The sequence below is a fragment of the Embiotoca jacksoni genome, unplaced genomic scaffold, assembly GCF_022577435.1.
Source record: "Embiotoca jacksoni isolate LCO1_2020_lvr unplaced genomic scaffold, fEmbJac1.0.p SCAF_64, whole genome shotgun sequence".
NCBI classification, from domain to species: domain Eukaryota; kingdom Metazoa; phylum Chordata; class Actinopteri; family Embiotocidae; genus Embiotoca; species Embiotoca jacksoni.
Window position 1 is genome coordinate 943,206 of NW_027185419.1, and position 23,193 is coordinate 966,398.

Consider the following 23,193-nt stretch of genomic DNA (forward strand, 5'->3'; position numbering starts at 1 on the left):
TCTTAATACAAAACCCCAAATATAAATAAAGCATTAAGTATAAACGATGACGACAAATTAATTCATTAATCCTCCTCCTCCTCCTCCTCCTCCGTCTGTGTGTAAACAGCGCAGCGGGGATGGAGGGGTTAACCGAGGCGGTTCATTCCCCGCTCCGCCACACGGTGGGGACCGGAGGATTCCCCGCCGCCGCTCGGTCCTTCCCCTTCAGTCTGCTGCCCCGCTGCTGCCGCTTTGTTGTCCCCGTCGAGGAGGTCAGTCAGTCCGCGCAGCAGCAGCAGAGCTCACCGAGCAGCACAGGAGCCCCGCACGGGAACCCCCGCACTATTTCTCCGCAGTTTGAACGCAGAACAACACGTGAGTAAAAAAAACCCGCAGCTCGCGCTGAGGGGAAAATCAATGCCTCTGAACCGAAGCTGGTTCTCTAACTCTGGGTTTTGTGAGCACGAGGCGTGCGCGGCTTGCCGGGTGATCGGGTTCAGATTGATCTCTGATCAGACTCCGGGTTCGTCGTCTTTTGTGAAATCGGCCGCGTTTCTGCACGTTTTTTTTGGCCGCAGTTGACGTGAAGGAGCCGCTGATGTGGCGCCTGTGTGGAGGATTTATTTATCGGACCACTTGTTACTGAACATACACGTTGCTGTTACAACTGAGCTGAAAACTGAAGAACTGACACCTCAGTCGTGTTTTATAGATTCAAAAAACTCCCAGAAGCGAAATATAAGGTAATAAAAACGTGAATAACTGATAACTTCACCTGCTGTAAACGTTATTGAACAATTATCAGAGATCTGGTTAAAACAGCTGGTTTACTGAATGGACTTTGGTTCGAACAGAAACTGGAGGCAAATTTGATTTAAAAACTGCTGGACTTTGTCTCAGCTTTGTCATAGTCAGTATTTGTTTCCTGCTCAACCTATTTAAAGCTTCAGGAGTGTGAAACTACTTTTAGACAAATACATTTCTGCTTTTTTTTTTTTTTTTTTTTTCAAACTATTTAATGACTTAAGTAAGACACACACAAAAAAGGCACATTTACCATTAAACGCAGTGACGTAAATGGGTGTTGAATGCACAATTAAATCTACTAAAAGTTAAATTGTAAATGTCTACAGTTTTGGATATCCTGGTTGTCGCGTTTCTTGTCCACACTTGTACAAAACAATTCAGAAGCAATCGAGGTAATTAGTGAGGAGGTGTCCTTTAACGAGCCAGGCTGATCCAACAGGGTTGAAATCTGATTTTTTTTAATTTATTTTTTTATAAATATTGTCTTGCAGCTGACACACTACAAAAGAAGTTTCAGTTTGGATTGCAATTTATTTATTTTGTTCAGATCTCCAGTTGTATTTTCTTCTGTTCTAAATTTCTAATTTCACATATTTGTTTAATATAGTTTGATAAGACACCTTATGATCGAGATGAGATGTTTATTTGCCGGCGTTTTGGCTTTGAAACTAAACCCGTGATGCTGGTGTCGGTAGATTCTCACTGAGATGTGTTTTGGTTGAATTATTGAATATCACCTGTTGATTCCAGCGAGCTTCGGTTCGTCACCTCGTTGTTTTGTTGTGTTTCACAAGATTTTATTGACTTTCTGTTTTGGTCAATGTTTTACTTGTTTTCTGTGTTTATAACATTTTAAACTTCGTCACATGGTTTGTTTTTTTGTGTTTATTGTTGTTATTTCCAAACTTTTTTTCCGTTGGCTAAAATTTTGTAACATTTGCTTTGTTTTAGTTTAATTTAGATTTGAACACATTTCTTCTCTGTTGTCGTATCCAGATTGGATCCTGAGGATTTATTTGAAAGTCTGGATGGTAAAATAACAAAACATGAATTGTGATTTTTTTTTTTTATTTTTTTTTTTGTGCATCTGGAGGAAGTTTGAAATGTGACTCCAGTCAGATTTCTACAGATGCTCAGTCTGGACGCTCAGATCGGATTTCTGGCGTCACTTGTAAACACGACACTCGATGATGTCGTCATTTTCAGAGAGACAGTGTTCCTGTACCTTCCTGTTAAAAGAGAGTTTTTCCTTCTGTTGGAGGTTTCTTCTGTTAAAAGAGAGTTTTTCCTTCTGTTGGAGGTTTATTCTGTTAAAAGAGAGTTTTTCCATCTGTTGGAGGTTTCTTCATGTTAAAAGAGAGTTTTTCCTTCTGTTGGAGGTTTCTTCTGTTAAAAGAGAGTTTTATCGTCTGTTGGAGGTTTCTTCATGTTAAAAGAGAGTTTTTCCTTCTGTTGGAGGTTTCTTCTGTTAAAAGAGAGTTTTTCCTTCTGTTGGAGGTTTCTTCTGTTAAAAGAGAGTTTTTCCATCTGTTGGAGGTTTCTTCATGTTAAAAGAGAGCTTTTCCTTCTGTTGGAGGTTTCTTCTGTTAAAAGAGAGTTTTTCCTTCTGTTGGAGGATTCTTCATGTTAAAAGAGAGTTTTTCCTTCTGTTGGAGGTTTCTTCTGTTAAAAGAGAGTTTTTCCGTTTGTTGGAGGTTTCTTCTGTTAAAAGAGAGTTTTTCCTTCTGTTGGAGGTTTCTTCTGTTAAAAGAGAGTTTTTCCTTCTGTTGGAGGTTAAAGGAGTTTTTTCCTCCTGGCTTCTGTGGCAATATTTGAGTTTTGGGGTTTCTCTGAATTATGTTGTAAAAAAATTAATTATGTCAGCCAGCTCAAATATTTGCGATCAGGTAGTTTTGTAATCATTTTGAAAGGTCAAACTCAGGAGAAAATAAAAGTTTCCTTCAGAACTTTTGGGGTCTTTTTTTTCAGCATTTTTATGATCTGTTTTTATTCAAAAATGACCTAATTGAATTTCAAATTTTTATTAATGCAGCTCTGCTTCTGTCTTTATAACAAGTTAGAAAACATAGAAAAACAGTTTCATAAATGTCTCGTTTTATTCAGAGTTAGTGAGAATAAACAAAAACAAAAAAGCTGCAGATCCTCCGGTCGGTGGAGCTTGAAATAAAGAGCTGACCATATTTCTTTTCCTGACGGATGAGTCGATCAATCAATCGGGGGTCTAAACTGAATCCAGAGCTGACCCACGTCTGAAATGTCAAAACTGTTTAGTCCAACTTACATAACGTCCTTTTAACATCGACGTCGTCGGTGTTTACGAGTTTACCGGTTCTGCACTATGGATGATAAATGCGGGTCAGCGTTGAGCGTCGATGCTCGGCCGATATTTCAGCCTCACATCGTTTCCTCGACGCGAGGCTGTAAATCAGTTGAGCTGCACTCCATCCGTGACCTTAATTACGTTTCCTTACGCCCGGTAGCCGAGTACCGGAGGGTCGGACCCGAGACGCCGGTAAACGTCTGGACGACCCTCACACAGGAGCTCTCGACCGGTTGGGCTGCATTCTGGACGCCTTCGCTGTCGAGCCGAGTTCGAAGCCGACGCCCACAACCGGTTCGCCCTATTTGCTGGAATTTAGCCCGGAGGGTAATTATGGGCTGGATCTAGGTTTGAAACACTCAATCACATTTTTCTGTTCCTCAACTGACGAACGAGACAGGTCGCTGCTTTTCTTTATTTCTGGCAAATTTAAAATATAAAATCTGATGAACTTGCTGATTTTTTCAATTTTTTAAGATAAGTTTGCGATATTTTTTTTCTAACTGTCCGGAACCAAGTCCACCACCAGGTGTGGAACCAAGTCCACCACCAGGTGTGGAGCCAAGTCCACCACCAGGTGTGGAACCAAGTCCACCACCAGGTGTGGAACCAAGTCCACCACCAAGTGTGGAGCCAAGTCCACCACCAGGTGTGGAACCAAGTCCACCACCAGGTGTGGAGCCAAGTCCACCAACAGGTGTGGAGCCAAGTCCAAAACCAGAGTCCTGATCTCAACATCATGGACTCGGCCTCTGATTATTTAAAGAAACAGAACAAGTCTAAATCGAAAGTCCGGACCATAAACAGAACCAGTTACTTTATGTACATATGTTTGTGAGTAAAACACTGGTTTCACCAACTGAACTGTGAACAGCAGCAGAGTCGTCATGACTCGGCAGAAAACGGCATGAACAGGTGAATTCTGGGAAACCTCAGCGATGCATTTGAATGTCGGAGGAACAACGGAAACAAAGCAGAGATCCCTCTTCTTCTTTTTTTTTTTTCCTCTGTTTACAGCGTCCGAGTCTAAACAAGCAAGATATCCGAGCGGCTCGGTTTTCCCACACCACACCTCCACCGCTGCAGCGTCGCCATGGAAACCCACTCCTCTTCAGGCTGAATGGGAATCAAGTTGTTCTGGGAGGCCCGGACTGTTTTTTTTACCTGACGGCGGATTAAAGATGGAGGGTGGGATTCAGTAACCGGGGGCGACAGGTTGGGGCGGCACCTCTTTTTGTTCTGGTGGACAATGAGTTGTGCAAAGTCATTGTTTCACTTCACAGGAAGCTGTTTTGGTTTTAAACCGTGGGACAAAAACAAGAAATTTCATGGTATTTTAAAATTATTTTGATCAAAATATAAATCAATGGATCAATTAATCAAAGGATAAATCAAAACTGGTGGACTTCAACGAAAAGTGAAAAATGTATTTCTGAAACATTTGATTATTTTACTGTTCTTTTGTAAGAGCATCGGCCTTATTACATAAATGATTCTTAGTTTTTAGAAAATAAAGTAATTTAAGGTGTCAAATAAATGCCGTGAAAACTAGAAGCAGCAAATAGAAATACACGAGAAAAGTACCTCAAAATATTGCTGAGGTTAAGTACAACATCTGTGTCATCAATATCTAGACTGAGGACTGAAACAATTACATGATTAATTGATGAATTCATTGTTATAAAATGCTATTATTTTGATAACAAATTAGTAGTTTAAATCACGTTTTAAGCAAAAAATGACATGAATTTTCAGCTTCCAGCCTCTCAGATTGGAGAATTTGTTGCTTTTTATGATCAGAAACTGAGTCACAAAAACCAAGAAAATGAAATTAAACTATTTTCCAACGTTTCACAGAAAGATTTATTTGTCAAATTGAGAAAATGGCGTTGATTTAGCAGCGGGTGGTGTTTTTTGGGGTGGAGCTGCTCCTGACTCCCGGGATCGGCTTTACGTCGGCAGGTGTCGAGTGTCTCTGAAAAACAAGGTGTCACGGTGAGAAGAGGGCGTCCTCAACGGCTGGTTTTTATTATTGTGGTGAGGAAATGTCAGAACTGAGCTGAACGCCGTGTGTCGAGTTTCCCCCCTTTTGTTGTCGAGGGGAAAATTGTGTCTGAAAGCTGCCATTGTTTCGGTGGGACCCTGAGGAGGTGGGGGGCGGGGGGGGGTTAGTGAAAGAAGTGTTGGTGGGGTTGAAGTCAGGTGGGAAGAGGACGAGAACCAGCTGTAAGTTTAGTCTTGCATCCCCTCGTGTAGTCACTAGCAATTCTAGGCTAGTAGTCGGAGGCTAGTAGTCGGAGGCTGGTAGTCGGAGGCTAGTAGTCGGAGGCTAGTAGTCGGAGGCTGGTAGTCGGAGGCTGGTAGTCGGAGGCTGGTAGTCGGAGGCTGGTAGTCGGAGGCCAGTCGCCACCATGTTCAGGTTATCCATTAGCATTCTTTGGTGAGCAACTAGCCTTCTAAGGCTAATGATTTCAATTCAATTTTATTTAAATAGCAGCAAATACCAATTTAAGTCATCTCAGGACACTTAACGCGTCGTTATCAGAAATACTTTACTTATAAAAAATGTTCAGTTGAAGATAGTATCGATATTTCCATCTCACTTTTGCCAAGAAAGTAAAACTGTAAACTTCCCCAGAAGTTGAAGTGTCTCTTCAGGACGACGGCGTTCGGTTGACATGAGGCTTTAAACGATAAAACAAATGGCGTCTTTGTTCGTCCCCTCGTCGTCCTAATATGAGATTTAAATTTCCGGCTACAAATAGATTTTCGAGCTGTTTATGGAAAGAACAGCGAGGGAGGAGTGAAACAACAGAGCTGATTGTTGTTGTTGTTGTTGTCGTCGTCGTGCTCGTTTCTGATGGAGAGAAAAGAAGAAGAAAAAAAGCAACGTGGAGTTGAAGTTCTGCTGCCAAACACTGAATGATGGACGCTGTCAGAGGAAAAAAAACCAACAACTGCCAGCAAAGACAAACTGTTGTTTTCAGCTTCAGTGTGAGGAAGCGCTTTTCACAGTTTGGAAGAATCTCAAAGACAAAACTGGCCGTCTTTTGGTTTCCACTTGGAGACTCTAAAATGTCCTTTCTGAAGAACTGCCGGGACTTTGTCATTAAAAAACGCTCAGTCATCAGATTCGAGGCTCTAGAAAGTAAATACTGAGTTTTTGAGTTTCCGTTTTCATTTGGTGACTGTGACGCTCTATTCAAATCTTATTTCTCTGTATAAGGAGCTGGAATTAAAATGAAAGTTTGGACCTGTTTCCACATCGCCGTCATGTCAGACTCTTTAAATACAAACTGATCCGTGAGCTCAAAACAGAAACCTGCTCTTATCATTTTCACTGAGTGTCGTTGCGTCATTCAGCGACGCTCAGCTGTGTTGTTGTGCCTGGTACAACCAGAGGCTTCAGAAGGAGGAGGAGGAGGAGGAGTAATAAAATCAAGGAGGAACCAGCACACTTATTTATGAGTTACAGCTCAGAATGAAACCGAAGAAGACTTTCTTTTTTTTATATCCCCAGTTTGTGGATTGTGTTTCTGGTGTGGCTAAACCAACAGTAATAACTCAATCAAACGAATGTAAATCCAAGTATATCCTTTTATTTGAACTTGGAAAAACGAAAACGCCCTTACTTTGAATTCTGTGTACAGATTTTGGATCTCCGTCTTTTGAGTTCAGTTTGAGGTGTTTCCTCCTTTAAAGAAGTGTCTTCAGCTGCAATACCAGCGAGTGCCACTAGAGGTCGGCTCCAAAAAGCCTCCGGCTCCATAGACTCCCATTCAACTTCTCTCATCAAATCCAAAGTGAATAAAATGTGTCCATCAGTTCTCTCGGTGTTGTTAGCTAAAGTCACTCCTTCTTATTAGTTTTCTGGAGGTCCATCTGAAAATAATCCCTCATTCATTAGAAAAGAAGATTCAAGAAGACCTGTTTTTGGGGGCGTGTCTGTTTGATTGACAGGCCTGTGGTGCAGTCAGGTTACAGCTATCGGTGGGCGGGACATAGTATCGTCAGGTTTCCAATCAGATCAGTCTGATCCACCGCTGGCTCCTCCCCCAGCTTGTCCAAATATGGTCACTTCCTGCTCCAAACTAGCAAAGATGTGAACTGGAGGCTTCATAACGTTCACAAACCGACGGGTGACATCACTGCTAGTCGCCACTCAGCGACAACGTTTGAATTCTATCTTTTGATCATCTAGAAAGTCGTCCCTGGTCATCGACTGAAACGCTAACACGATTCTGACGCACGTCGGCATCAACGCTGTGCCGAAGAATCTCGTGACCGAACTCGGGAAGGAATTTTTAAAACCCATCGGACAGTTATATGAAGACTGATATTCGTTGTTTCTGTTCATATAAGCGACTTCTCTCCTCGTCTCTGTGCAGCTCTGTCGAAGTCGTGCCATAAATTCCTCCTAAACAGTAGTTATGTGACGGATCTGTCAGCGTACACGGTGAAACGACAGGGTGAAGCACTCCGGGTGGTTGTTATGGGCTCGTCTCGGCCCGGTCGGCGGCCCGGCCTCCAACTTCCTGCAGCTTGTCGTCAAAGTGGTAATTTACTCTCGTGTTTGGTGTCATCAGAGCAACACTTTGGTCCCGTTTAAGATGCCCTCGTTTCCACTCAGCCACATGTAGCATGTCCTCTCTGCTGGGCTGATAGTAATCCATCTGGGTTTCCTTTGGACTCGTCTCACTCCACCTTCAGCAGCTTTCTTACAATAACAGTTTAGCTCGCTAATATGTAACTACAGTACACAAACAGGTGGATGGTTTTAAAGCGAACCTGAGGTCAGCGAGCTCCTGCACCGAGTGAAGGAGTACATGGAGAGAGAGAATAAGCAGCTCCTTAACAACTAAAAGAGCCCGTTGAGAAGGTTTAGTTTGTGATCAGGATGCATCCCAGACAAGACCCCGATTTCAGACAAACATTCCTGAATAAACAAAGGCTAACTCGCCATAACTAAGAAACTATTACTTACTTTTAGCTACTTATAACTAACAACAACTCTGACTATAACTAACTGATTGGCTAAATAACTACCAAACTAACTCGGACTAGGTTAGGTTAGGTTAGGTAGTTACTTTATTAATTTACTATAACTTACTTCGTAACTAAACGACTAACAAACACACTAACTGTTGCAATAACTAACAATACATTTTACTGTTCTGACTATAACTATGATTCACAAAGCATCTACAACTAGCTATAGCTGACTCGCTTAAATTACGAACAAACTAACTCTGACTATAACTTACTGCAGCTTTACCTAAATTACCAAATAACTGACGAAGTGCCATAACTGTACCAACCGAACTACAACTGGTTAGAAGTTACTAATAAAATAACTCTTGACTCTAACAGACGGACTAAATAACTAAAACTGCCGGGACTTCAGCTCGACCTGCAGCGCTTCCAAGATGGTTTTAAATCACATTTCATGATGTTTACTGCCTTCGTAACGAGCTGCAGACGACGTAGGAACTCTGGGAACAAACGGGGAGATCGCGTGTTTCTGTCGGTTCTGGTTGCACAGTTTTTGCAAAGACATCAGTTTGTTTGTGTGTGTGTGTGTGTGTGTGTGTGTGTGTGTGTGTGTGTGTGTGTGTGTAAACAGCAGCTGCTTTGAATAGCATCTTCTGGTTTCTGGTTTTATTTTCAGAATTTTTTTTCACCAACTTCTGGCTAATAATTACATTTAAATCTCATGTAGAGTAAATTCCCAACAAGGACTTCTTCTTCTTCTTCTTCTGCTTTTCGTCCAGCAGCTGCAGCACAGAGTGGCTCCGTGGCACTTCTAAATTTAAAAAGGCCTTTGTTTCAGGGACCGTCTTTTATTTTTTTGCGTCAACCACAAGTACATAAATGCTTTGTCATGTTTTACGAGCTTCAGTCGCAGAATTTAGAGCCACAGTGAAGCCTTGAAGGCACCGTTGTGTCATTTAAGGGACCAGTCGGGTGATCTTGAAAAGAAAATGTCTTATAAATACGAATTATGTGTATTTAAAACATGATAGATGTTATTCCAGAGTGTTTCCTGGAAGTGTCACGGCAAAATTCGTCCCCCAACGTCTTTGCAAAACGGGACGTTTTTAGAGTCTTTGCAGAAACACGTCTTTGTAAAACTTCGACCTGGTCTTCGTTAAAGCTCATAATACCTCCCATCTGGCTTTGCTTGCGCCGGCTTGCCAAAAATGTCTTTCCCATTGCACATTTCTCCTCCCTGTGCCATCCCTGCAGGTGCCCCCCCCCCGCCCCCCCTACAAAAACTGGCACAGGCCGCCGAGTAACAGTAACCCATTTTACAGTCATGGGAAAAGTGGGTCGGCTACGGGGCTTCACTGCCAGGAGGGAACATCGAGCTGAACTCCCATATTTCACCCAGATTTTCATAGTCAGGGCCATTAATGTGAGGAGGAAGAGGAGGAAGAGGAGGAGGAGAAGGAGGAGAAGGAGGAGGAGAAGGAGGAGGAGGAGGAGTTGTGCATTGAGGCCGATTTGGACTTTCCATAAACATACTGTAAGCCATCACACAGGAGTTATTAGTTATTTGTGGGTAGAGTCATCCAGTCAGTTCCGTTTTCAAAGAGACGATTTAAATCAAAAGAAGATGGAGCTGAGATGTCTGGGAATCATTTTTTTTTTTAAAGTGTGTTAAATTCCTATTTTCACTTCTTGTGATTATAAATAAACACGCCATGAACTGAAGATATAAAGAGAGACCACATTTTTAATCAGTTGTTTATCGATTTTAATAATTCATATTCTTAAGATAATTATTTGTGATATAAACTAAGAAAAATAGCTGGTTGGGTTGTTTCACTTGTGTATATTTTTGGGGGCAAATTTTGTAGCTTTTTAAAAAAAGAGAAAGAGAAATGTCCAAATGCGTACTTCAACGTAGTATGTAACAAAATACGAGCATAAGTAATTTCATATCCATTCGTATCCTAAAACAGGAAGTACAAAAACAAAACTGTGAAAGGGATCCACATAGATTATCTTTTAAAATGATTTTCCCCATCAGGTGCGTTTCCATCCAACTTTTTTTGGATGATTTTTTGTTTTGTGTGGAAATGCTCAAAAATATGCACGGAAAGTTTTTCTGCTTGGCTGAGTTGGAAAAAGTTCCTGTATTGTTTGAAAATTTCAAAATATTTTAAAGAGCATACAAAATGCCTGATCGATACGAGGTTCTTTATCTGGTAGTGATTGATTAAAAACAAATAAATAGGGGAATAAACACCAAAACACGTACCGAACAGGGTCCATGAATTAATAAAATAAAACAATAGTTTTTGACAAAATAAGAATATAACTCAAATACATATTAAAAAAAGCATGAATATAAAACCATTATAAGGATGTTTAGAGATATTAAGGTCAACTTTATTTCTTTTTAACACCTCTGACCATAAAATGTATGAACATTTGAATTCAATATAACAGAGTATATTCCTGCAATGTGTTAACATTGTTTATTTATCACTTGCTTATGAAAGCAAGACACTCGCAGCAAAGCACAGCCATTTCCGACAACATAATCAGATAAAGTGACAATAAAAATGAAAATATACGTAATGCAAAATTTATAATCTGATGCCATGACTGTTTTAATATCATATAATCCTTTTATTTTCTGTAGAGACCTGAGATCTTTCCACAATTATGTAATTTTAAACAGTAAATGTGGCTTTTCTACGTCTAAAATAAATATCTTACAATCTGCAGATAATCTTCAAAACTACATGAACATCTCAGATCTTTGAAAAACGGCATGTTGTTTCGACAAGATGCAGAAAATCCTGGTTTGCTTGTGAAGCCGGAGATATCGGTGACGGATATCGGATAAATGCGTGATGTTGGACGCGAGAAATCGTCTGACTGTTGGAGATGGTGGTTTGAAGACAGCAGGAGTTTGTCCCCCCCGTCCTCCAGCTCACAGATTGCGGCCGTACTGGTTTTGCGGGTGTAATCCTGGAGATCCCCCCCCCCCCCCCGCCGTTCCTGATGGTGATCATCAGCTTAGCGACGGAGGTCTGAGGGTTCTTCCAGCATCTGTCGCCACTTGTTCACATCAACTTCGTTTCCCTCCGAGCAGATCTGTTACAATTAAACCAAAAGCCGTGAAAAAAAGATAACTGCAACTGTTTTCCAACCTGAACGTCCGCTGGGCCGCTCGTTTATTTAACTTCCTCGTGTGTCTCCTTCCTGTTTGCAGATATAAAGCATCATGGGGAAAGGCTGCCTGACCGCGAGCAAGTACTTCCTGTTCCTCTTCAACCTCATCTTCTTTGTGAGTATTTTACCTTCACTGGTGATTCTTGATCTTTTTTTGGCGTAACCATCAGTGTATAGCTACCGGAGCATCGGCATGAAGCTCCGCCCCCTTTTTTCTCTCCAAGTGAGGAAATAAAGTGTTCGCAATTTTCTTTTGATCCGCTCCTGTTTGCCCTGTTAAGGTTACAATATTAGACTGTTGATACAACCACTTCCTGTAGCCACTTCAAATTAAAAGCCCCTTGAGCATTTTGGCAAGAGAGAAATGCTTTATTTCTGAAAGAGGCTTTTATTGTGAAACATTCAAAGGAAGGTGTTTTGACTAATATCAGACAGGAACACTTTAGATGAGTGAATCAATATCGCTTTCACTCAAAGTAAACAATATAATCCTGTTGTTTTCAACAGTTGCTCTGGATCACTCATTTAAACTGTTATTGTCGGATTTCAGTCGCAACACGTTCCTGTAAATGTTTCAGAATAAAAGCCCGGTTAGAAAATGAAGAGTTTCTGTCTGCCAGAATGTTAGAGGGCTTTTAATTTGAAGTGCATACAGGAAGTGTTTGTATCAACAGTGTAAATGGGAGTGTATCAACACAACTGCGAACATTTTGTTTTGTCACTTGGAAAGAAAAAGTGTCGTAGCGTCGTTCCAGCAGCACTTAAACCTGCGCCTATACTGCAACCAGCCACCAGGGGGTATTCAAGACATTTTTGGCGCTACTTGTGGTGGGCTGTCATGTCGGACATCTTTATACATCTATCACTTGAATGTGTGCTTCTTCGTTACAGCTTTATACCTTTAACATCTCAATGTTTATCAGCTTTAACGACAGACTTTAGCTGTCTTTAAACTTCCGTAGTTTTTACGTCGTCTGAATCAGAGCTTTCAGGAAAAAAAAAAAAAAAAAAAGGTCTTTCTCAGTCGGAATTACAACTGATATTACCTCTGCTGTTATGTCCACATGGTATTAACCCCCAAAATGTCCAGGGATTATTATATATGCTGTTTATCGAGGCAGCTAAAAAAAGAAATCTCGAAAAAAGCAACGAGGAAGTAGTTTTCCTATCAAAACATATAAAACATTTTTCTGAATGAGGTTTTCTTACTTCTAGAACACATTCTCTTCATCTCTCTGTTATTATTATTGGAAATTGGAGCTTCACTGATGCGTTTTAATTCTCCGAAACTACCACAAATTATTTTTTTAAATTTTTTCTCCCTGTAATTGCTTTTGCTGCTGCAGTCGGCCGACAGCTTGGCAGAAGACGATTTCAACTGTTCATTCATGTTCTGGTTCTTGTCTCTGTGAGTCTTAATTACAGTGCAGATGAAGTGTTTGTGGCCTAGTTACCACGGCGATACTCACTTTCTCGTTTTCCTCTCTCTCCGTCTGCGAAAATGAAAAATCTATAATCTGAGGTTAAGAGCTTCTTACAACCTCTGTGATTGTGCCTCAAATCGAACACATTATTTTATTATGTTGTGTGTGTAACTGTGTGTCGGTCAAATCTTCAGACCGTTAATGTCGACAACACGAATCATAAATTACTGGAAAATAAATAAATAAACATACGTCGTCCTGGTTCCATCTTTTCCAGGCTTTCAAGTCAAAATTAGAAAATTCTTTGTTGAGCCATGTTATTAAAAACGATGCCGCAGCTTTTTATGAGATTTCTGCAGGTTTTTTTTTTTTTTCTCAAATAAATTAGTTTGTATTTAATTACATTTATATGATCAATTCGTTATTTTGGTATTAAAAAAATCTTGAAATTTCAGTGGTGTTTTAGCAGCTGCCACATCTCTGAGCAATCGTATTATGTTTTAAAGCCCACGTTTCTTTTCTGATTTGTCTTGTTTGCTGATCCTCCAGCTGTTGGGGGGCGTCATCATGGGCTTTGGACTGTGGCTCCTCCTGGACAATCAGAGCTTCATCGTCGTCCTGAGTGAGTTCGCCGATCGCCTTTAATGTCGTTTTTCCTTTCAGTTGAATAAATGAAATAAATTCAAGATTAGAACTAGAATATTTCTGTGATGTGCAGCGTGATTAAGTATCAAAAGAAGTGATTCCATATTTATTCCTTCATCGGGTAGTGTTTTGAAAAACCTTGACCTGTGATATTTTTCAAATTCCCACGATTTCACCAAGTTTTTGGAGAAGATCCGCCCCCAAATCAAACATTATTTGACACAATCATCACGACAAAACTCAGCAAAATCCTGGAGGGGACTGAATTATATTTGTTTTTTTTTAAAAATGCAGCTGTGAGTGGGATGAAGTCAGTTTTCTGTGCGTGTGTTGCTTTCATTGAAGATGGGATAAAAACCTCCTTTTTCCCCCCAAGTATATGTATGTATGTATGTTCTCAGAAGAAGAAGAAACAGGTGGCACCTCTCCAAGATTTTATTACTCTTTCGTTTGACGTGTTGAAATATGATAAACTTGTAGATGAGTCAGGGTTGTTGGCAAAAGTCAAGTGGAGATTAAGGATGGGCATTTCAAGTGGAAACACCCTTTAATCGCTGAGAACTATTCAACTATTATTGGATTATTAACTGCCATTTATCTGCATTACCGCCACCTTCTGATGGGAGTAACACATTACAGCTAGCTGGTGGTAAAAACAGGGAAAATAGGGAAGAACGATATTCGTATATGCTATTAGATAAAAAAATTTTAATGACTGTTTGAATATGATGACTCATCCCCAGCAGGACGGAGTTTGTCCATTTACTGACCTACAAACACAAGTAAAACACTTTTGTTGAGTACAATCAGACTTTTTTGACATCTTGTGGTTAAAAAAACACTCGTAATCAGTCTGGTTAGCTTTAGTGAAAGCTAATTTAGCCATTACTTCTCTGTTTCTGAAGTATGAAAACTAAATTTTGATGCTCCGTCGCCTTATTTACTTTTTTAAACGCAAATAACTAAGAAAGTAGCATTATAGTTAATCCTAGTGGAGGAAAAAGTAGCATCAAATAAAGTAGTCCTGCTAAAAGATAACTTAACTGTGTTTAATCAGCTTTATAACAAAAAGCTGAATCTGTTTTTAAAGTTTGCTTTCTGGTTTTATGTGTTTCATAATTCTATAAAAGGTCTAAAAGTTTATAGGTTCTACAGTCACACCAACTATTTGATCAAAACTGAGAGGTGATTTCTTTTTAGACATCTTAGGTTGGGTATAAAAATCATAATACCAAAAATGAGACTAAAAGGTCTGTTTGGAGGCTAAGCGTCGGACCGAGCTCGTCGTGAAGTTCATTCAGGCGTTAAAAAAAAAAGGCTCTTTAAAGGTCACGAGTTTAACTGGAAGAGGCCTCGTAGACGCAGTTGATCCCGGCGAGGGTAAGAAAGGACGAAGTGTCCGCGAGACAGAAAAGGCTCAGAAGACGTCTGCAGAAGGCTCGACTGCAGACTTATAGAGACGGACACTGAGCGAGTTGTAACGGAGCAGCGAGAGCGTCACTGAGGACGTTTGTCCGCCCGGCAGGTGTCCTCCCGTCAGACACTGGGCTCTTTCTGCTCCGTCCGGCATCAGCATGCATCACATCAGCCCAGTGCGCTCACCGCCTTACTCATCACACACACACACACACACACACACACACACACACTCACACTCGCCGAGCGCCGCGATGCGTCGGCGGCCCGGCCCGGCCCGAGGACGGACAGCGTGGCTTCCAGTGGACTTCATCGGGCTCGGACGGGAGGATGCGGTCATGCGACGCCAGACCGCACGGCGGCGGGTCGAAGCGCAGCGGGACAGTTTAGCTTTGTGTCCGCGACATAAATGAGACGTATTGATGCTCGGTGGAACGTTTTTTTTTTCTCTGAACCGGGCTGATGATGTGGACGACCGAATCAATGAGCTGCCTGGTGCAAACATGCGAGAGATGAAATCACACTGCTGCCATCGGGGCTTTTTCACAAAGAGAGCGTCGAGTCACAACGAGAGCAAAAACAAGACCTCGGGGTTTTTATCTTTTTGCTTTTAGTGGTCTGATGTCGTCCCTCTCAGATAAAACTCACCTTTAACCTTCCTCCTCTCACGTTCGCTGTCTGGGACCTGATTTTATTTAATGCCTAATAACTCGTTTAAACTCACTGAACACTTGTACTAATACATTTGTGGACATAAATTACTTAATTAATCTCTTGTAAAAAGCAGGACATTATATACTCTGTAGTAATAAAAACAAAAGGCAGTTTTGAAAGATACTTTTATTGATTACGAAACAACAGCAAGTCTCACAAACTTCTATTTTTACCACATTAGTAGCTTATAAGCTGTTAATTATTCTGACAACTGAATTTGAGTGACATGGACTTTTAGTTTTGGTCGAAGAGCAACTTTATTTCACGTTAACGAGCCGTAGACGGCGGCGTCCACCCAGCAGGGGGCGCTGTGGTTTTAAACAGACCTGACAAATCCGGACATTTGGAAACTAAAAATAAATCTGAGTCTGAAGTTTACACACAATGAACATCGTCTGTTATGATTCACCAGCTGGTGTTTCAGCTGCTTGTTACTGCACACGTCTACATGTGTAAAACCAGTTTTCATTTCCTGCTCTGTGTACATTTCTGTGTTTCACCGGACTGTGACAGTAAAACATAAAACTGATGGTTCAGATTCTCTCGTTTGTTTTTTCAGACTAAAAAAAACATTTTAAAGGGATTAAAGTTGAGATGAAATCACAGCAGCGAGCCAAACGTAGACTTTAGCACATAATTAACACTTAATATGTTAAAAAGTAGATTTCTGTTTATGTCACTGGTGCTCTCGAGACTTTTGGACGGGATGTTACGAACGTTACGAATCCTCCAGTTCAGATTCTGTCCGTCACCATCTTGATAGTTCAGAGCGGTTTGAAGCAGGAAGTGACCATATTTGGACGAGCTGGGGGAGGAGCCAGCAGTGGATCTGATTGATCTGATTGGAAACCTGACGATACAACGTCCCGCCCACCGATAGCTGTAACCTGACTGCACCACAGGCCTGTCAATCAAACAGACACGCCCCCAAAAACAGGTCTTCTTGAATCTTCTTTTCTAATGAATGAGGGATTATTTTCAGATGGACCTCCAGAAAACTAATAAGAAGGAGTGACTTTAGCTAACAACACCGAGATAACTGATGGACACATTTTATTCACTTTGGATTTGATGAGAGAAGTTGAATGGGAGTCTATGGAGCCGGAGGCTTTTTGGAGCCGACCTCTAGTGGCACTCGCTGGTATTGCAGCTGAAGACACTTCTGGATCAGAACCATTTTACAGACCTGAAGCTACGAACTCTTTTATAAACAGTTTTATGGTTTGGGACGGTAACATGTACTCTGCACACCGACAGTAATCGCTGCCGTGTTGTTTCTAACCTTCGGCTCTTCGCTGCGTCTCCTCAGGTAACTCCACGGCCGTGAAGGCAGCCTGCTACATCCTGATCGGCGTCGGAGCTTTCTCCATGCTCATGGGCTTCCTCGGCTGCTTGGGGGCCATTTACGAGATCCGCTGTCTGCTCGGCCTGGTGAGTGACGGTCTGCGTGTTACACGTGACGATGAAGGTTTTTCAGGCGACTTTTTAAAGTCCAGATCAGATCAGCGACGGACCAACAAGGTTTGAAAAGATCTGGATTTGTTGAATTTGCTGCTACGAGAGGTTTCCATGTTTTAACAATGCATTGGAAACCACTGAATACTGTATAAAATAAATATTTAAATTCCACTTAAATGATGCAATGCCTGGCGTGGTTTGAATATGTGTTCTACCATGAGATATTATAAACAGAAAATAAAACTGGCTTTGGATTTACAACATTTTCCATCATCAACAAGCTGTGCGGCCGCGTTTGATGTCTTTTGGTTTGAGTCAACAAACAAAAGTGAAAAACCTGCAGAGGGTTTAAAATATCTTAACAGATTTAACAGTCACGGCTGCAGCCACATCTGGATCTGCAGGTGTTTTTGAGTTTGTGTCTTACTCCTTCCTCCCTCCGCCTCCTCTTCCTCAGTACTTCACCTGCCTCCTGCTGATCCTCATCGCTCAGATCGTGGCTGGCGCCCTGATCTACTTCCAGAAGGACATGGTGAGTTTCTCCTTTTCTTACCCAGAAGTCAAACGTTGACAGGACGTGATTTTATTCTGAATTATTCGTACAATAAACCGTCATCTTGTGATTGGTTGGTGTTCAGACCCACAATGCATCACAACACTTGCTGAATAGCACTTTAACTGAGAGCTCGATGTCTGATGAGGTGAGTTTAATACCAACAAACTGAAGAGGAACATGAAGGCGTTTTGTGTTGCGGCGCCCTCTGGTGTTCAGGCCGAGCTTTTTTAAAAACAAAAAACAATTTGCAGAAAACTGACTGAAGCAGCTTCTTTTTTAAAGAATACTTTTCACTGTATGTTTTATTTTTTTCAGTTGGTGAATGTTGTGGTTTTTTTTAAAGTTTATTTCGAAAAGTTAAACCTCTCTAAGTTTGTCAATAAACGTATACCGTCAGCGCACACTTAATTCTCCCCCAATTTTCCATCTCTGTTTTATAAAATGTCAGATATGTATGAAACGGGATACTCTTCCATTGAAACAATAATTTTTCATGGTTCAGTTAAAAAATATACGAATCTCAGGATGAGGGTGAAAAGAATTTAACACAATTTAAAACCCATAAAAACAGTCGGAGCGACTAAAATGCTAAATTCAAGTAATAAGTTATAATAATTTAAGAAGGCTTAAATAAAACAATAAAAACACTTACACTGCTTAATTAAATATTCTGTTTTCTGCTGTAAAAATATTTCCTTTGTCATTTTGTTAATATTTTTGGAAATAAAAACTAAAATTACATCCAACAAAAATATAAACACTTTTGTTTTTGCTCCAATTTGAAATAATCGACGACCTCTTTTATGCACACAAAAGATTTCATTTTTCTCAAATTCTGTTCTAAATAATATCATATTTCACATATTTTAAAAGATGCCATTTTTTTTTACGAATACAAATCTTATTGACCCTAATTTGAGTTCATATGTTCCTTTAACGTTTACCTTTCCATGCAGCCAAGAAACAAAAGTTGAAAACTATCCGTTTGGCTAAAACACTTGGAAACCAGATCGGCCAAAAGTCTTGTTTTGCTGCGATCTGAAGGTCAAAAACAGATTTGAAAGTGAAAAAAAGATCTGAAACTGTAAAGAAATAAGATCTGGATCTAAAAGCATAAAATCTACAGCTGAAAAAATAAGTGCTACAATTTCAAAATTCACAAGAAAATGAAAATTGAAACTAAATTTTTTTTTTATACAAAATATTTTCAGAATTGAATCAAAATTATATTCAAGTTGAAAAAAACTTTTCTCACAAGTTTTTCTAGTTTAAATACATTGATTAAGATCAAATCTTGAACTTTCAGTTTAAAATTGTAGTTTTTCATGCCTGAACCTTAATAAGATGCTGAGGAATGAACTCGGAGACGAAGAACGGCCCAAAACTCTGAAACTACTGGGAAAACCTGTTTGCGGTTGTTGTTGTTGTCAAAAAAGGTTTGATGAAAGTTTATTTAATACAGAACTTTTCCCCAAACAAAGTGCTTCACAACAACAACAACAACAACAAATAAATGTTAAGTAAGGCCGCACTGATCGGGGTCCAAAGCAAAGTTGCAAGCAGTTTGTTTTTTTTCCAGTAAAAATGCATGAAAAAGTCAAAATATTGGTGTTAAAATTTGAAGAAAAAATGAATCTCATTTTTGTTCTGATCAGGTCACATTTACAACCATTAAATGCAGAAAACCGATTCCTTTCAAAGGCTGCCTGTTTCTTGCCATTCGTGTAAGTCGTTGCTGCAAATCCTGATTTGGTCGGTAAAAAGAAAGAAAAAAAACAGACAGCGCTTCGAGTGTTTCGACCGTCTCAGACTTGGACAACCGAGAGTTTGAGTTCACGTGTCCTTGCTGATTCAGCTGCACGTCTTTGCGTGAAGTATCTCGGTTGAAAAGAAAAATGCTACGAAGAGGAAGCCGGTACTTCTGAGTAACAGATCTCTGTTTATTGGATGTGAACATTTGTTGGAAGCTCTTTGCAGCCACTGTGCTTTCTGCCAAACTTCGGTTCAACACTCAGGTCTAAAGCCTCTTGGAGGGAAAGATATCCAGCATCTGGTCTGCCGTGGTTTGGATCAATTCAGCCTATCCAGGTGTTGTTTTTGGCTTCTGATGGAGTCGACTTGATGCTCCTGAATAAACCAAAAAGATTTCATGGATCTGCCTCCCAAACTTTATGCACTCGTGTCTCGTGATTATTCAGGAATGTGAGGTAAACATGGATCTGAAACCTTTTGTTTATTTTGGCCCCAGATGTAGATTTACTTTCATTTTCTTATGAAAATGTTTTAGATTTTCGTCAAATGTTTGTCGTTTTATTTTTGTCCATTTTAATCAAGAAAAATGTGACATTTTAGTTGAGTTTTTATTAACGACATTATAGCGGAGTTTTCGTTATCGACATTTTAGCCGAGTTTCAGTTTACGACATTTTAGCCGAGTTTTTGTTAACGTCATTATAGCCGAGTTTTCGTTGACGACATTTTAGCCAAATTTTAGTCCGGTTTTCCTCAACAACATCTTAGAAGACTTTTTCTCAGCGACGTTTTAGCCGTGTATCTATCTATACTAAAATAAGATCAGATAAATTAGATTAAATTATGACACTCAAACGAATATAAATCTTTATTTAATCGTTAGTCCCTGAAATATTTCATTCACCTTGTTGAGTCGCTACGTGCATCACAACACGTGTTTTCATCAACCCCCCAAAAAACCTGCTGTGTTTCAGTTAAATGAAGAGACGTCCAAGATCGTCTCCAAGGTGCTGGACAACTACCCCGGGAACAACTCGACCACGGAGCAGGCCTGGGACTTCACCCAGAGGAAGGTGGGTTGGAGCTCCTTTAAAGCTCCTCTTATTGGGTCAAAATGCACACTGTCTTTATCTTATCAGCACAAATACAAAACCCATCCATCAAAATCTTCTTCAGTACTACAAAACTGCCAAAACTCCCCAACTAGAAACGAGACTAAATGTTCCTTTAGCCGGTGAAAGTTGCTCATTTTGAAGCCAAAAAAAGCCGATTGTTTGTGTTGCTGTAGACGTCCAATATTTCAGGACCGAACCCGTAAGGTTTGTCAAGGCGTGTTCATTCCTTGTCAAACATTCTCCGGCTGCCAGCGACTAAATCTCTGAATCTCCGTCCGTCTGCAGATGGAGTGTTGCGGCTGGACCGGCCGTCTGGACTGGAGCGGTAACATGGTCATCGTCAACAGCTCCCAGCTGCTGTTTCCCTGCTCCTGCCAGAACATCTCGCTCAGCGCCGAAAACGTCTCCGACAGCGGCTTCTGCGAGGCTCAGACGCCCGACTGGCCCGTATACGACGTGGTAATCGCCGTTTGTTTTTTCTAGCTCGTCTCGCCTGCTTTCTGTCTCTCGGCTGGGTTCTTTTTTCTGTGATTGATCTACTTGTGTGTGTTTTTTTTTGTTTAATCAGGGATGTTCTGCTAGCGTGGAGAGCTGGCTCCTCTCCAACATCTGGGTCGTCCTGGGAATCTGCCTCGGAGTGGCTCTGATTGAGGTACGGCAGCAATCAACGCTCGTAAACACGTCACGCGGTGGGCGTCCGTCCAAAGATTTAAAATTTTAAGAGAACCTGCAAATGAAAACCCAAATTAACGCCGGTCTCAGTCCACTATCGTTATACAAAGAGTTGGTTCATTGAGATAAACAGTTGGTGGCACAAACTTTTTGAATCGTAGAAGACGACGCTGCAATTTGATGTAATTAAAAAAAAAAGAAAGAAAGAAAAGCAAACGTTCGAAATGTCTTAAAAGAGAGGCCGTAGAAGATCTGACATCGAACGCAAAATGAAAAGCACGAGTTGATATTGGAAAGTGCAGGTTATGTAAAGATAAGTAAAAGGATGTTGAAATAAATGATTAGTAATAAAGGTAGCCGGTGTATAGCAGCGGATTAGTAAAGACTTAAAGAAGGAGGATATAAAGGTGTGTCGTCTGCAAACTTGCAAACAATTTGGTGATTGACGACGTTGCCCAGCATGTATGACGACAAGAGAACAGGACCGAGAACACTTCCCTGAGGAACACCACATTTAGCATCAGTGTCATTTTAAAAAGATGTTTTTAAGGATATAAAATAATTGATCAGTTGTGTTTTTTTTGTGCGTGTTCGGCAGCTCCTGGGGATGATCCTGTCCATCTGCCTGTGCAGGAACATCCACACGGAGGATTACACCAAAGTGCCAAAGTACTGAAGCTCACAGGAGGTTAATGTTGTTGAATTGAAGAAACACAGAAAGTTAAAGCGTTTTTTTCCAGCCTATATTTGGTGAAATTGTGTTCAAAAAAATTAATGTGCATTTTTTTATCTTTGTATTTTTGTTTCCTCTGAAGCTTTTTTATTCTTTCTTTCTCGACCCAGTTTCCTTTGAGCACTTTAGAAACTTTTTTACTTTTGAACTTCGGATCAGACAGCAATGCTGAAAACGAATTGAATTTAAAAGGAATCTCGCGGAGAAATGTGTTGGTACAAAACAAAATGACGGGTGAGCTCTCATTATCGCTGGTATCCATAACGTCAAATTACCACTGCATGCTTTTATTTTCCCTTTAAAATCTGAAAATAAATCCTATTTGTCTATAAAGACATAAAGCAAAGCTAAGTTTGGGAGATTCTGCAAGACAACAGATCTGGAAACTGGAAAGTCCACCTGGTGGATAATGTTTGATTTTTTGATTTTTATACACCAGTGTTTCAAGTAATTGTGAAATGTCTTAAAGTACTTTGTATATAATTTTAGTGATTATTTGTGTGAATCCAAAAAATATTATTGCCAGTGTTTTCTTTAAGCAGCTGGTCTCTCCTTGAATTATTAAATGTCGTATTTTTTTTTTTATGTTTTCTTAATTTCTGTTCATCATTCTGGAAATAATAAGAAATAATGAGGTACTAAAGAGATACTTGTTTTCTAAAAGTATCGCTCCCAGTTTACAATTGTCTTTTGACAAGCAAATATAAGACTTTTTTTTTTTTTTTTCAGCTTTAAGCATACAACCCAGTTTAACCCAGAAGAGTTTGAGGAGTGAGTTGTTTCTTTTTAACATTGTTGGATTGTGTGAAAAGGTAAAAAATTTACGCGACAGAGTATTTTGGAGCAAGAAAAATAAATATATTTTGGGGAGTTGCATCTTGGGAAAAACTCATTTCTGTACAATTTTAACTTTGAGCCAAGATGTGGTTTTTATAGCGTCCTGTTTTCTTTTTATATACAGTCTGTATGAAAACCATTCCATTAACCCCATAATGGTGTCTTAGAGAAGAAGGGTTCATCTGTTTAGAACTAGATGGACTTCTGGTGTTGCAGCTAGCTGGAGTCGTACGTACGCGTGTACTCACAACATTCATTCTGTTTCATTTGGCCAATAAACTGATTACAGTAGTTTGTGTGCGTCTCATCAATTACTGCTTCGAACATTTCAACCTTTAAGAAAATTCCAGTACAAACGTTTTTGTTTTTCGATGAGCGTTTTAGCATCTTTGAGCTCAATTGTTTCGGTTTTTGCTCACGCTGATGGACTTGGCGAGGTATGACATCACACATTGTTTTTTGTGGTTGAGCCAGCTTGAAGCCCAGATTTGTAGCTCATGAAGTCAAAAACACATTTGGTCAAAACTGAATTAAAATGTATATCTGATTTTCAAAACCACTTATAAAGTATTCAAT

The 23,193-nt window shown here is 40.2% G+C and overlaps 1 protein-coding gene across 2 annotated transcripts; it reads left to right on the forward strand.

Annotated features, from left to right (window-relative positions):
- The first annotated feature begins 184 nt into the window (after positions 1 to 184).
- On the forward strand, positions 185 to 22,908 carry LOC138213860 (CD82 antigen-like). Of its 2 annotated transcripts, none has more exons than XM_069175174.1 (9): positions 185 to 357; positions 11,337 to 11,411; positions 13,270 to 13,342; positions 16,805 to 16,926; positions 17,411 to 17,485; positions 20,235 to 20,333; positions 20,661 to 20,834; positions 20,944 to 21,027; positions 21,646 to 22,908. In XM_069175174.1, the coding sequence occupies exons 2-9, from the start codon at positions 11,349 to 11,351 to the stop codon at positions 21,721 to 21,723; spliced, it is 768 nt and encodes a 255-aa protein (XP_069031275.1). In that variant the 5' UTR covers positions 185 to 357; positions 11,337 to 11,348; the 3' UTR covers positions 21,724 to 22,908. The 2 variants fall into 2 exon arrangements, with proteins under 2 accessions (XP_069031275.1, XP_069031276.1); XM_069175175.1 differs by lacking the exon at positions 185 to 357 and adding an exon at positions 704 to 725.
- Positions 22,909 to 23,193: the final 285 nt, after the last annotated feature.